General features: G+C 35.5%; 1 protein-coding gene across 2 annotated transcripts in view; it reads left to right on the top strand.

The window, feature by feature from the left end:
- The window catches only part of FBXO3 (F-box protein 3), a 33,863-nt gene extending 19,246 nt beyond the window's left edge, over positions 1-14,617 (top strand). The window contains exons 6-11 of one of the 2 annotated variants that reach the window (XM_030918057.1): positions 1,046-1,091; positions 3,938-4,022; positions 4,864-4,986; positions 6,639-6,754; positions 8,224-8,414; positions 9,491-14,617. In XM_030918057.1, coding sequence (XP_030773917.1) covers positions 1,046-1,091; positions 3,938-4,022; positions 4,864-4,986; positions 6,639-6,754; positions 8,224-8,414; positions 9,491-9,499 — 570 coding nt within the window. In that variant the 3' untranslated portion in view covers positions 9,500-14,617. The remainder of the gene's footprint in view (positions 1-1,045; positions 1,092-3,937; positions 4,023-4,863; positions 4,987-6,638; positions 6,755-8,223; positions 8,415-9,490) is intronic. The other variant, XM_010358358.1, reaches the window with a different exon arrangement.
- Positions 14,618-15,404: the final 787 nt, after the last annotated feature.

A 15,404-nucleotide genomic window follows, 5' to 3' on the forward strand; every position in this document is an offset into this window, starting at 1 on the left:
GGTATTTTAAGGAAAACTAATGAGGAGCTTTTTGTTGAAGTAATTAATTGTAATATATGTTTCAGACTTGCCAAAAATTTAGCCTTTGAACATCCTTTGATTCATGCTTTGAGTGCAGTAGAAACTTTTAAAACTTTCTTCAGTGAGTATTTGACATATCGAAAAATGTAGTTCTTTTTAGGAGACTTTTATTATTTTAATGTAACCACAGAAAATATTATGGTATTGGTTTCATTTAATAAAAATGAAAAAATAATTTTAAGTTCTCAGTAATTTCTCAGTTACACACCCTCTGCCTTCATTTTTGCCTTGATATGAACTTTTTACTCAAAAAAGGAATTTAAAATATAAAATCTACATTTTGGCTGGGTGTGGTGGCTCACGCCTGTGATCTCAGCACTTTTGGAGGCTGAGGCGGGTGGATCAACTGAGATCAGAAGTTTGAGACCAGCCTAGCCATCATGGCAAAACCCCATCTCTACTGAAAAAAAAAAAAAACCACAAAAATTAACCAGGTGTGGTGGCGCACGCCTGTAGTCCCAGCTACTTGGGGAGGCTGAGGCAGGAGAATTGCTTGAATCCAGGAGGCGGAGGTCATAGTGAGCTGAGATCAAGCCACTGCATTCCAGCCTGGGCAACAGAGCAAGGCTCCCTCTCAAAAAAATAAAATAAAAAGAAAATGCTTTTCGTAGTTGAGACTTGTGACTCTACATAACATTTTACATATTTAAAGAGCTTTTATAGCTTTTAACTTTTTAAAGCATTTTCATACTTTTTATCTCATTTTTGACTTGATGTCTCTGTAAGGTTGTAAGGATGGTAGTTTGGTCTCTCCATTTACTGAGAAGAGTGAGTAACCTAGAATTGTTCAGATCTCTTGACTCTGATTCAGAACCCTTTCTTCTAGGATAACAAGCCATATATCTTCTTATCTCAACTTTATTTTTATCTATTTTGCCTCATCTCCAGGGAAAGATACAGATAATGAACAATGAAAAATTAAGTAAAATATGTTTTTATCGATTGTATTCTTTTTCTCACCTAGGACCAAATGGCTCGAAATCCAGCTGCTATTGACATGTTTATTATAGGTAGGAAAGAAAAAAGTCTTTTTTCCCCGCTTCTTCTTCCTGGATATCATAAAAAAATTAAATTGGTAAAAACTTTTTCAGCTACTTTAGCAGCTGGCAATTTCATACTTGGATTTCTTTAAGGTTTGCTGGTTTATAAAGTACTGCATCTAGGTTTTCATTAGAACAGTTTTTGTATTGAATATTTTTAATTTTGAAAAAAGCCAATCCATATACAATCTCATGCTCTGAGGACTCTTCTATAAGGCAATGAAATATGCAGAATTGCTGTGAATGTGTATATATTTTTCTTAACGCACGTGTATTATTCATTATATTCATGTATAATTGGAGATACAGATATATAAAGCAGCTTTAAACTTTTTCTCTTTTGGTGCTAATGCAGTAGCATTAAGATACTAAGTCACGTTAGAGACCTCTAAAGCAACAGTGTTTAGGGACTAATTTAAACTCTATACCTCATAAACTCCTTGGTACAACTAGTTTTTCTTGGCCTTAAAAGAGTATTTCATATGGGTTTTGAGAACCCTTCAATTTGTAAGTAACTACAGCTCACCCCTTTGCTATTTATCCCGTCTTGTCTTGTTTGGATTTTGGTCATCTAGAGAAGCTTCCAGACTGTCCATTCTGCTTTTTAAGGGTACTGACTGACATATATTAAACATCCCCATATATGAATAGTAAAGGGTCCTTATAGACTAAGGCATTTGTATTCAATTCTGTCTTCTCATTGGAACTTTGAACAATGAACAGTGTATCTCATTGGAACTTTGAACTGTATTTGTTCCATACTATGGCACATTCCATGTTCGTGGTGTACTTCACAATATCAAGATCTCACCCTTACCTAGTAAGTTATAAAAAGCTTTTAAATATAGGTCCTAGCTTTCAGCTCACTCTGACTCATGTGGTCTCTGGTTTCTAAGTTAAGCACTCTCTGGAGCTGTTTCCTGTGCTCATTGCCCTCATTGGTATTTTTGCATAGCACACAGTTTCAGAGATTACCATAATGGCTGTGGTCCAGCAGTGCTACTCAGTTTATAAATGAAAGGCAGCCAAGTGCTAAGGTAAGCTGCTGCCCAGCCTCTGTGAGTTCCTTACTCTTAGTTTGGTGCTCGTCTGACATGGTGTGTAGAACCTCACCACTCCAGCAGAGTACTAAGGTGTAATAATACTATGCCAGTAGCTGGGATTTCTCTTAAAATGGGAGAGCAAAGCAAAAGATTGAGAGACACTAAGAAGAGATGAGGTGGGAAGTTAATGCGGGGAGAAAGGACGAAAAAGGAGCTTCCTTTCAGCTGCCTTGATAAAGCTCCAGAACCATCAGAGAGACCCCAACATATGGGCTCACTTTAAAAGGTAAATTACCTTAGAACATATAAATTGCATCTTGATTCAACTAAGTTTGTTTAGACTGGTAACACACAAAATGGCATATCCTGGTGTTCAGTGTGCTATTAATAGATATTTAAGAAAACTGGAATCTGTCAGATAAGTTTAGTAGTGAATGCAGCCTAGTCTGTCCTCATCTTAAAGAATACACTCTGGTACGTATTGTAATAAAATAAGGTAGATTAAAATACACCGTACCAATCTTTTTATGCAAACCACAAATTTGTCTCTATATAACATTTTTTCCACAAAATATACATATATATGATTTTTTAAAATTCAGAGAAGTTACTAGTGCTAAAAATGTAAAATTATACCCTCTATGAATTTGAATGACATTATATAGCTTCTTAATATCTTACTTAAAGTAGGTACATGATCAATGAACCTTGAATACAAGTGTTTAATAAATAATGGGTCAGAATGGGTCATTAATAGATATTGAGAAAAGAGCCAACTATTATAGTTTCCCTTCTCTCAGCTGATGCCTTTTAAAAGCTTAAAGCCTTGGACCATTAGATATAAGCCAAAGTGTATCTTCTATCATTCCCTAAATAGAATAATTAGTAAACACTATAAATTTAGCATATGACGTTCAGTGTGACAGAGTGTAGAAACTGGGTTAATTGAAACCAGATTACAAAGAAATTCATTGAACAAAATTAATTAAAGGACTAATATGTTCTAGGCACTGAGATGTATTAACAGTAAATAATGGGGGGTCTGACAGACTTATGTTAAATATTACCTAGAAGGAGTAAACATTATTAATTCATGTAAATACTTGTTCTAGTTCCAATCATTAGATCACTGATATATGGTCTGGACTAGACTGTTCCAGTAATCCTTTTCTGCTTTGAACTGGTCACTAAGAATATGGAGGACCGCTGTGCAATTAAATCTATAATAGTGTGCAACTAGACCACTTTGGGATTGACCGGATGCACAGAACTCCACAATGCCATGTCCCTGGTAGATGTCCAGACTGAGTCTGGCTTCTGCTAAAATTTTGTGCTTGAGTCAGGATGTACCTGGACCAGGGAAGTCTGAGAAGAGGTGCTGATATTTTTCTTGTAGTTTCTTCCTAGACATAGCTGTATATTCTTTGTTCTATATGTTCAATAAATTACAGACAGAAGGTTTTTCATTCTTGTACCAGAATGAATTAAAGTTTAAAATTTGATTAATTGTAAGTGTAAAAAAATAGTTTGAAGGTCATTGGCGGATTCTCTAACAATAGTTGGGGGGATGAAAAGGGGAAGAATCCCAAGGAAATAAGGTAGATAGAATTGAGAATAGAAATTGACCTTATAAATGATTAGCACAATTATATCTATAAATGTTTCTAGTTTTGGTATCATATTGTAAAGTATAGAGGAATTACAATTGTTTCTTATATAGATTTTACAAAACTATTTGTTCTTTTCTTTTTTTCTCCCTTTCCTGGTTTATAGGTGCTACTTTTACTGACTGGTTTACCTCTTATGTCAAAAATGTTGTATCAGGTGGCTTCCCCATCATCAGAGACCAAATTTTCAGGTATTTTATTTAGGTCTTTTTGTATTGAAATGACTGTAAATCAGAAAAAAATGATAAGTCACAGATCATGAAATGAAGTTTCCCAAGAAGGTTGATAATAAAACCTCTCTATTGAGATTGATAATAGAAGATTGTCTTCAATCTCACTATTTTATTCTCACCTTAAAGCCAAACATCTAAATGCTTAGACAACTGGTCTTTTTCCTATCCGGAAGAATCAAGAAAAAGGTGATTTTGATTTAGAAACTATGGGTTAATAGTATCTATATAATTTATTTTTGAAAAAAAAACAAAGTTATTTGGCAACTGATAGATTTATTATGAATAGCAAGTCAGTAACTGTTAATTCCTGGCAAATATTTATTATCTCTAAATGGAACATTCAGGTATTTTAGATAGTATTGGAGGTAATACTGGTTCATAATAGCCTGGTTGGCAGAAATGATAGACTGATTATACGTTAGAGGCTTCTGGGAACAGCATACTTGCACATTTTTATTGTCAGAGCCATCATTTAGCATTAGCCATCATGTAGCTGGGTTTTCAGATGTCCTAAAAGTTTCCTTAGCCCTGGAAACTGAATAAGCTCAATTTTGTTTCCAAGCTAATTACCAGTCTATTATTGGAACCACTGATCATTGAACCTTGATTGCTCTCATTACTGATCCAGAGTTACCAAGGTTTTATCGTTTCTTTCTAGTTTCCTTCTAAGTTTAATAGGACTATACCCAAATATTATTGAACTTTTCTGGGTCTGAAATATGATTTAAATTTTTCCTATTTTGCATTGTATCTTTTAAATCCTGTAGATTTTTAAATGTTTAATTTTTAAATTACCTAGATATGTTCACGATCCAGAGTGTGTAGCAACAACTGGGGATATTACTGTTTCAGTTTCCACATCGTTTCTGCCAGAACTTAGCTCTGTACATCCACCCCACTATTTCTTCACATACCGAATCAGGTGAGAATTTTAAATGGGGTCGCCTTTCAGTTAATGGTGGGATATATCCAATGGACATGTTGCTATTGTCCCATTTGACATGATATGTAAGACACATTTTGAAAGAATTTGCTGAAATTGGGAGGAAGGTGGATACATTTTCTATAAGATAGTGGTCGTGGAGGACTTGGACTTCATATTAACCTCTAAGTTATTTAATTTATTTCTTGAAAATATACTGGGTATTAAGTATTGTGCCAGATACTGTGGAAATGGACCACTAAGTTGTAGTCGTCATTAAAGCTCTAAGTTGTAATGCATTCTAGAAGCTGTCAAATTGCCATAATAAAGTCATGCACTTTAAATTTCATCTGGCCTATTTATATTCAATTAAAAAATCTAATAAATGTGTATTGCGTGCTTCATGGATGCCAGACGTAGTGTTAGACATTGAATTTTATTAAATAAGAAGCAAATATTTTAAATTTATATTACTTAGAAGTATTCTGTGCTATGACACAAAGATAACTCATTGCCCTAAGGGATTAAGGATACTGTGTTTTAAAATATATTTTTATGTGTTTTATGTTATATATAAGTATATTTTAAAATACACATACATGCATATATGCATACTGGAAGTATTTTAGTAAAATATAACTACCAGAAAGTATCCTAGGATTTAGATACTGTATGCAACCTTTGCTATATCCAAGTACACATGTATAGATATTTGTTGTTTTACTTGTTTGATTTAGATCCTGCCTAGGATTGATATATGCTCAAAATAAACATATCAACGCATACTTATAGGATACTCAGAGTGAAAATAAGAGACACCAGATTCCTAGGGAAAGGGGAAAGCGATAGCATTGAGAAACAGAGTCAAAGTGTAATCCCAGGCTGGATGTGGTGGCCCACGCCTGTAGTCGCAGCACTTTGGGAGGCCACGGTGGGAGGATTGCTTGAGCTTAGGAGTTCAAGAACAGCCTGGACAACATAGTGAGACCTTGTCTCTACAAAAATTTCAAAAAAAATTAGCCTAGTATGGTGGCACATGCCTGTAGTCCCTGTTACTGGAGGGGCTGAGGCAGAAGGATGGCTTCAGCCTAGGAGGTCAAGGCAGCAGTGAGCCCAAGGTTACGCCACTGCACTCCAGCCTGGGTGGCAGAGTGAGACACTGTCTCAAAAAAAAAAAAAAAAAAAAAAGTGTAATCCCAGTAACTGGTGACATTTTGCCTTACACTGTCTAGAAACTAATGGAAAAAAGGGAAATGGGTTGTATAGCCTTATGCCGTTAAAGAGAGACTTTCAGTTCTCCAGAAGTTTTTCATGGCACTATCTTCTAGAAAGCATTTGCCAAATTGATCTTTATTTGAACAGCAAAAGATTGTTGTTACCATTATGTTGCATATTTTATGTTGCCCTTTCTATTGTTGATCCACACTAACAGTCAAATGCGTACGTTGAGTGAAAGCATTTTTGTAGGGGGATCCAGCTCATGAAGCCAGTGTCTTTGAGAACTTAGAAAAATAGATGGCTAACATGGACTTTGGGTTGGGTTTCTTAATTTTTTGGAAATTTTTCTTCATAGTATTAGCCTGTGTACTGTATCTCTTAAACCAAAGAAACAAGCCAGATTTTTGTCTCTACCACCCCATTCCCTTCTCTAGGATTGAAATGTCAAAGGATGCACTTCCTGAGAAGGCCTGTCAGTTGGACAGTCGCTATTGGAGAATAACAAATGCTAAGGGTGACGTGGAAGAAGTTCAAGGACCTGGAGTAGTTGGTATGGAACCCAAGATTTAGGTTTATACATTAATTCCTTAGAAGAAATGTTAGACTTTGCATCATAAATATAACATAAAAGGTCATTATCCTATTAATTTAATCCCTTAAGCATTAACTTTCCTAAAATAATAGCAAACTCAATTATTCAGGGATTGATTTCCCTTTCTATGGATCACCTGGGGTTCTTTGCTTCTCCTCCATTTTTTTTTTTAACTGGTTCATTATTCATTATATTTTGTGGGTTAGAACACATAGGGCAGAAAGGGGAAATAAATTTTGTATTGGTCATGTTTTTTTGAAGTTTGGGGGGAAATGTTAAAATTAATGGCATGAATTTTTATTGTTTGTGGATTTCAGTCACTTTAGTTGTGGTTACCATTGTCATTTGGCTTTCTTAAAGATTGTGATTATCTGAAGTCTCTGAGCCCTCAGATTCTTCAGGTTTGAATATGTGCTCCAGGAAAATAACACATTTATGCTATGTACTTCTGTTATCAGTCCTAAGCATATGCAGAATCCAGTTTAAGGTTTTCTAAATTCATTGCTATGAATAGATCTACATGTTTACTTAATAATTTTTTTTTTTCCTGGGCTTGAGTCCAGGATTTTTTTCTGGATCTAGTGCTAAGAGAGAGGCTTTATTAAAGCCACAGTTCTTTTTCTGCCATTTGGTCCAGTGGTATAAGGACTGTCCTTTGTGAGTGCCATTTTGTCTGGTCTGAATGCTTAGGATGCATCTTCAGTTTTAGGTTTTTGTTTCTTGCTACTTTAAAAATATTTAGATTAGTTTGAACTGGTGTCTGTAAGGCTTTTTATTACTCATATTTTAAAGGTTGTGTCTTCAATGCCTCAAAGCTTTTTGAAAAAGAAACATGCCTGTTCTGTTTTGTTTGTTTGTTTTTTTCACTAGATACTTCCCACCTTCTACATTGTAGGGAATTTGAGGAATACATTTAAAAAATGTTGAGAGGGCTAGGCGCAGTGGCTCATACCTGATATCCCAGAACTTTGGGAGGCCAAGGTGGGCGAATCACCTGAGGTCGGGAGTTTGAGACCAGTCTGGCCAACGTGGCAAAACCCTGCTTCTACTAAAAATACAAAGATTAGCCGGGCATGGTGGCAGGCACTTGTAATCCTAGCTACTTGGGAGGCTGAGGCAGGAGAATCGCTTGAACCTGGGAGGTGGAGGTTGTAGTGAGCTGAGATCATGCCACTGCACTCCAGCGTGGGCAACAGAGCAAGACTCTATCTCAAAAAAAAAAAAAAAAAAAAAAAAAGTCAAGAGGAATAAAATACCTACTCATTGTCCTATCACTGTTAACATTTTGTTACATTTTCTTTTGGAATTTTTTTTTCTAACTGTGCATTTACTATTACGTAGTTTACATAATGCCATGGAGACCATACCTTATTTATTGTAATAAATGAATGTTATACTTTGGTTTATTGTTACTGTTTTCCGTGCAGGTGAATTTCCAATCATCAGCCCAGGTCGGGTATATGAATACACAAGCTGTACCACATTCTCTACAACATCAGGATATATGGAAGGATATTATACCTTCCACTTTCTTTACTTTAAAGACAAGATCTTTAATGTTGCCATTCCCCGATTCCATATGGCATGTCCAACATTCAGGGTGTCTATAGCCCGATTGGTAAGTTAAATTTTCCTCTAGTGCTGATTTATATGACTTTGTAGGGTTAACACTGCAGATAAGGCAGGCAAGTAGTTAAGTTTATAAATTGCATTCCAGAGAATCCTAGAGATTTTGAGGAAATATCTTGGGGGTCATGTGAATTTATTGAGAGAAATGGACAAGTAAATGAGGCTCCATAGTCTCTAACCAGAGAATTTCTGCTATCTGTTTTAAAGATTCAACTTCTTTTTCACTGTTCAGTGGCCTAAATATTTTAGATTAGGAGACATACCACATTAGACCAGTTAGAATCAGCTTTAAGAGTGGGAAAACAACTTCTTACAGTGTTTTTGCTCAAACTTCCAATTTAATGTCAAATAAACAAATATTCCAGAAAGATCATTATAAAGAAAATTTAGTGTGTAGATGTGTGCTTTTGGCAGTCTCTCTGGGATCATTTCTTAAGTCAACTAGGTATATTTTTAAAATCTCGTTTTTAGGGTTACCTTATGACAAGTGTAACAGTAATCCCAATCTTAGAGACTATAACATGATTAAAGAAAATTATGAAGCTCCAGTTATACAATGGGGATAAAATATGAATTATATACCCAGAGTGCAATTGAGTTGTAGGTGTTGAATCTTTGGAAAATACCCTCTAGCTTCTGGAATGACCCTGATGGATGGGTATAAATTTGGGAAGATGGACATGAAATTAATCTGACCCAGAGCTGACACATTTTCAACTCCAGTTTGGAAAGAGAAGGATGATAATGAGACTTTGGGCCATTACCTGTGTGGCATATATAGTGAAAAGAATCTACAGTGTGCGTTTGGAAGTGAAGATTTAGCTTTCTTCCCAGTGGAGGAATGCCAGAAACTGTATTTCCAGTACTGGGAATTTGCTACTTAGGATAACAGAATTCCTTTTTTGACTGCCTCAGTATCTGTATGAGTTTGGAATAATCTTATCCTTAAATGTTTGATATGATTCATCAGTGAAGTTATCAGGGGCTAGAGTTCTGTTTGTGGGAAAATTTTGAAATTTGAATTTAATTTCTTTAATATTCATTTTCTATTTCTTCTTGTTTCAGTTTTGGTAATTTGTGCCTTTCAAGGAATTTGTCCATTCCATCTAAATGTTGAATTTATTGGTATAAAGTTATTGACAGTATTCCCTTGATATCCTTTTAATGGCTACAAAAGCCATAATCACATGTCTTCTTTTGTTCTTAATATTGTTAATTTATATCTTCTCTTTTGTTCATTGCTTTAGCTAGGGGTTTATAATTTTTATTGATCATGTAAAGGAGCAACTTTTGGTTTTACTAATTTTCTCTATTTGCTTATTTTCTATTGCATTGATTTCTGCAGTTATCTTTATTTCTTTTCTTCTACTTTGAGTTTAATTTGCTTTTCTTCTAGCTTTTTTAAGGTAGAAGTTTATGTTAGTAATTTCAGACCTTTTTTCTCTCCAAGCACTGTTTTAGCTGCATTTCACAAGTTGTGATATGTTTTCATGAACGTGTAGTTCAAAATAGTGTTAGATTTCCCTTGTAATTTAATTTTGATGTATGACTTTTCTAGAAATGTGTTAATTTTCAAACATTTGGGGAGTTTTCAGTTATCTTTTGACTATTGATTTTTTAAATTTATTGTGGTTAGAGAATTTGCTCTGTATTTTCAATCCTAAATATTTTATGGCCCAAAATTATGGTTTATCTTGGTAAATGATCCTTGTATATTTGAAAATAATGTACATTCTGCTATTTTGGGGAATATTATTCTACAAATGATAGGTCAAATTGGTTGACAGTGTTTTCAAGTCTTCTGTATACTTGTTGATTTTTTTTTTTTTTTTTTGGTCTTTGTCTTATCAACAAGTAAGAGATGATTGTTGAAATCTCCAAATATAATTATAGTTTTTTGCTTCTCTTTTTAGGTCTGTCAGGTTTGCTTCATGTATTTTGAAGCTGTATAATTATATGCAAATATGCTAAGGATTATGATGTATTTTTAATGACATAATTCTTTCATCATTATGAAATCTCCATCTTTATTGCTGAAATATTCCTTGTCCTAAAGTTTAAAGAGCATTGAGGTTTGTTTCGGTAGGCAGTTGAGTTACTATTGGGTCAACTTGATCCTTTGGCATCTTGTTTGTTTTTAATGTTTGTTAGGGTGGGTGTAAAGTAGTCTTTATTTAAGGACAGCGGTTGTCAACTTTCAGTCTCATGACCCCCTGAAACTCTAAAAACTTATTGAGGACTCCGAAGAATTCTTGCTTATGTTGATTGTATTAACACTTACCATATCAGAAATTAAAACTGAGAAAGTTTTACAAGATTTACTATTAGTTCCTTTTCAAATGACAATAATAAACCCATTTCATGTTCAGCTCTCCCTTAACTATGTTCTTTCTTATTAGTTTTCGTTTCCTTCTAACCACAAATAAACATATAAAATCTTGACCTACCTTGTGGAAAATGTTTTCTCTCAAGGATGAGAAATAAAATGAGAATTCTGGACTGACTTCTTATCGACATTAAAAAAGCCATGGGGGTTGTATTTGTTGACCTTTCCTGTTTGAACATTAGTTTCCTGATATGGAGAATTGTTCTGCTTTTTCATCCTCTACCAGTCTGATTAATTCGTAGGCTTAACACTTCCTTTTTCTTTCTCCTTGGAATGCCTCTTGGAAATATGCATCAGTTGGTCTTATGTCTTTTCTTAGTCTAGGTGGTATGCGTGTTTGGCTTGTTGGGGGCACTTTTAGAGGCTCCGGCTGCACATTTCCACTCCTCTCTGTGTGTTCCTTTCTGCATCTGCTGTTTGTGTGTGTACACTTTTTTTCTGAGCAATCTCTCTCCTTAGCCACATTGAGTTCTTTAACAGTTTTTCTGTTTTCTTCTTCATTAAGATAATTAATAATCATACTACTCAGATAACATGTTTTAGAACTTCCCAAGCCTTTGCCTTTCCCACCTTTTGGACCTCCTAACTGAATTTCAAAGTCTTCATTCCTTAGATTAAAAAAATAAATCCAAAGATAAAAAGAATGTAATATCTTATAAGTCATATCAGTGTATATTTTCTCTGTTATTGTCAGTGTTATAATAAATCCTAAGTGACACAATTCCTTTCTCCTACATTAATTGATTTGCTTGTACAACAGCTATTTATTGAGTACTGTGATAAACAATATAATCAAATTCCCTGCCTTGGAATTTACATTCCAATTCAAAGAGACAAACTGTAACAATAAACACTGTGTCCTTATGTTAAGTAGTAATAAGTGCTGTGGAGAAACAGCAGAGTAAAAGAGATAAAGAATGTATTGTTAGGTTGTTCTAATATAAAGAGGGGTCAGGAGAGGCCTCAGTGACATTTAAGCTGAAACGTGAAAGGAGCAGAGGGAATTAGGTGGATATGTGGGAGACGAGTGTTTGAAGCAAAGGAGCAGCACATGTGGAGGTTCTGAAACAATAATGCATTTGGTGTGCTTGACCCAAGGAGGCCAGTATAGCTGGAGTGCAGTGAACAACAGGGAGAGGGGCTGGAGATGAGATCAGAGGGATAATGGGGTGCTGGATCACGCAACACCATGAAAGCCTTGGTGGAAGGACTCTGGCTGACATCATGCCTCAGGTTGTCCCGTACTTTCCAGAGTACCAAGTAGGTCCTTGCTGTTCAGAATTCTGTTCAATGTAGCAACTCCTTTCATTGTGTCTTCAAATGTGTGAGAGAGAACATTGACAGCAGAGTAAGTCATGGCTTGAGTAGAGACATTGCATGGGCAGAATTGACATTTCCAAGAGATATTCAGATGCATGTTCAACATCACTACTGTCCTAATCTGAAAGCCTCCAACAAGGTAATTTAAAAATAGAGGCTGTCATTTCCCTCCAGTGTGGGTTGATCTTAGGTATGTACTTAAAATGAATTGGCAAAGTGACACTGTGATTTCTGAGTTAGAAAAAGGTAATATTCCTTCAGCCTAGAGTTCTCTCTCTCTCTCCTGGGACATGTGTCTTGGACACCCTGAGCCACCATGTAAGAAGTCCAGCTACCATGAAGCCGTCATGCAGAAGAGACCATGTAGAGACATCACATAGAGATAGAGAGAGGCACCCAGGAGCCCCAGCTGTTTCAGATTCCAGATATTTCGATCATCACGCACGGGTACCAGAGATGTGAATGAAGACGCTCGTGAGATGACTGCAGTTCCACCTACCATCTGACTGCAACATCACGGGAGACCCCAACCCAGAACCACTCCACTGAATACCTCCCAAATACCAACCCACATGAACCATGAGAGATAATAATGACTGTTGTTGTTTCAAGCCACTAAAAAAATAAAAGTATTTTTTTAAAAAGTAGAGGCTACTGATGGTTGAATTGAAATGATGTGTCTTTATAGTAGGAGCTCAATAAAAATGTTAGACTTCTTGTTGACAGTGCATAAAAGTTACCAGTAGAGGTCATACTTGATTAATATTTTCATATCCTCTTTTCTGTAAGTATATAGATTAATAATTATTATTCAGTGTATGAATATAAGTTCAGTAAAACAGTATCTTGGATTGTTACAAGTGGTCTGTTTGCTACCTTCTATGAATTACCAACTACTGTATAAAAAATAAGTACTGGCTTAGTGAAATATTTATCCATTAAAACCATACTGAGCCGGGCTGCGTCGCATGCACCTGTAGTCCCAGCTACTCGGGAGACTGAGGTGGGAGAATTGCTTGAGCCCAGGAGTTCGAGGCTAGCCTAGGCAACATAGCAAGAACTCGTCTCTAAGAAAATTTTAAAATAAACAATTTTTTTAAAAAGAAGATTTTCCATTAAACAACAACAACAAAAACCACACTGAGCATTATTTAACACAAGATACAAAATCCACTCCAGAATCTTGCATCAGCATGTGTGTTGTGAGAATGCACTGTTCAAGTCTATGGAAATTCATATTTGCCATGTCTGGTGGTTTGAATTCTAGATAAATGAGAATTTACATGAAATAACTGTAAAAAACTGATAGATGCTCTTTTTATCAAAAGATTGTTTTCTCTTTAAAGGAAATGGGTCCTGATGAATATGAAGAGATGGAAGAAGAGGAGGAGGAGGAAGAAGAGGAAGACGAGGATGATGATTCAGCAGACATGGATGAATCAGATGAAGATGATGAAGAGGAGAGACGGAGGAGAGTCTTTGATGTTCCCATTCGCAGACGCCGTTGCTCACGCCTTTTTTAGCAAGCCTTCTGCTGATGGAAGCACTAGGATGATTCTAGGCTGTTAAATAGATTTCTCAATAATGTAAATAACTAATTTGTTCTCTGCATATAGCAGGAAAACTAGCATGAAATATTGTTTCAGGCCCTGGGTTCTATGTGACACTACATTAGGAATTGGATTGTTTGGGTTTGCTTTGTGTTTTTGAGGTAGAGGAGGAAATGGGAATCTTTTTTTTCTCTTCCAGGAGTCAATGGAAGAATAGTTCTCTAGCTAAGGAGCAGACATACCTTTGTTTTAAAATATTTTATACTTACAAAAATCTAGAAATGGAGAGGGAATTGTTTTGAATAAGGATTTAAAATACCCGCACAAGGATAGAGAGAAACTATGTGACTGATTCTGTGAAAAGACTTGCAGTTGTGAGTTATTTAGAAATGATCAAAATTTGTAATTAGGCTAATCCATTTAGTGATTCCTAATATTTTGTACTCACAGAGAACTAATTGACTAAACAACTTGAACGCTAGTGGTTTGTCCTTAGACAATCTGTCTTTGAATTTAAAGTCTTTATCGCTAAGACCTTGACTTTAAATTTTTCATCACTACGACCTTGAATTTAATTTCAGGTCTTCAACATGATGACCTTGAATTTAATTTAAAGCCTTCAACACTATGCGCTTTATCACATTATTCACAGATGCATTTTTGAAATGTAGTATGTAAAAGTATGTAATGTGCTGTTTATTAACAAAAGATCATTCACAACATCTCATGTAGTTTAAATTTGTAAATACTGCTGCTGTTTTGGTTCTCCTTTATACATTTGACTGTCTTTGTGATAAGTGACATGAATTTTATGTTAGGATTAAGTATGTTTTCCTGAAACTTGGATTTTTTTTTTGTAATTATATAATTGAGAGTTAAGAATGAAATCCTTCAAGTGTTAAAAAACTCACATTTTAAAAACAAATTTTGGTTCCACCTCTGTATTTTGTATAATTGCCTGTTTTCCATAAACTAGTATTAGTCAGCCTTTGCTTTTAAGGTAGAAGATGGGATGGATTCTTGGTGACCTGCTGCAAATGTAGCAGGCCCGCTCAAAGTCATCTCCTAGCTTTGACTATCCCCTCTTGTGTGTTCCACCGTCCATTTTCCCCAATAACAGTTATTTTGTAGAGAAAACTATAAGAAAAGGAAGTGGCATTCAAGGCTAAGCAGCTGCCATTAGGGACCATGAAGACAAACTTACCCTTTCATATTTCATATTAATAATCATACTACTCAGATAACATGTTTTAGAACACATATATTGTAATGGCTCAAGTAACGCAAACTACAGATCTGAATTAGCACAGTAGCAATGTGAAGAGGGAATGAAATTGAGATACTGAAATGGTAAAATAGGCAGGAATGGCTGAGTAGATGTGAGGAAGTGGAAGAGGTCAACGTTGACTCCTAGGTTTCTGTTTCATTTATGAAAAAAATGCAGGAAAAGCAGTCAATCTTTAAAGATGAATTCAGATTTGTGCACATTACGTACAAGATGTCTGTGGAACATGTACGTGGAGACGTCCAGCAGTCAGCTGGATATGAATATTAAGATGGGGGAGTGGTCAGGGATGGAGATTGAGACTTCTGAATCATCTGCGAACACATACATTCTGAGGTAAAAGAGTAGGTACACTATTAGGTACACTATAGTCTCCCAGGGAGCACACATAGCCATGGTTCTCAGTCTAATCCTGGGATACCAAATTATTAGTGGGTA

This window comes from Rhinopithecus roxellana, chromosome 15 (genome assembly GCF_007565055.1).
Source record: "Rhinopithecus roxellana isolate Shanxi Qingling chromosome 15, ASM756505v1, whole genome shotgun sequence".
In the NCBI taxonomy this organism is placed as follows: Eukaryota; Metazoa; Chordata; class Mammalia; order Primates; family Cercopithecidae; genus Rhinopithecus; species Rhinopithecus roxellana.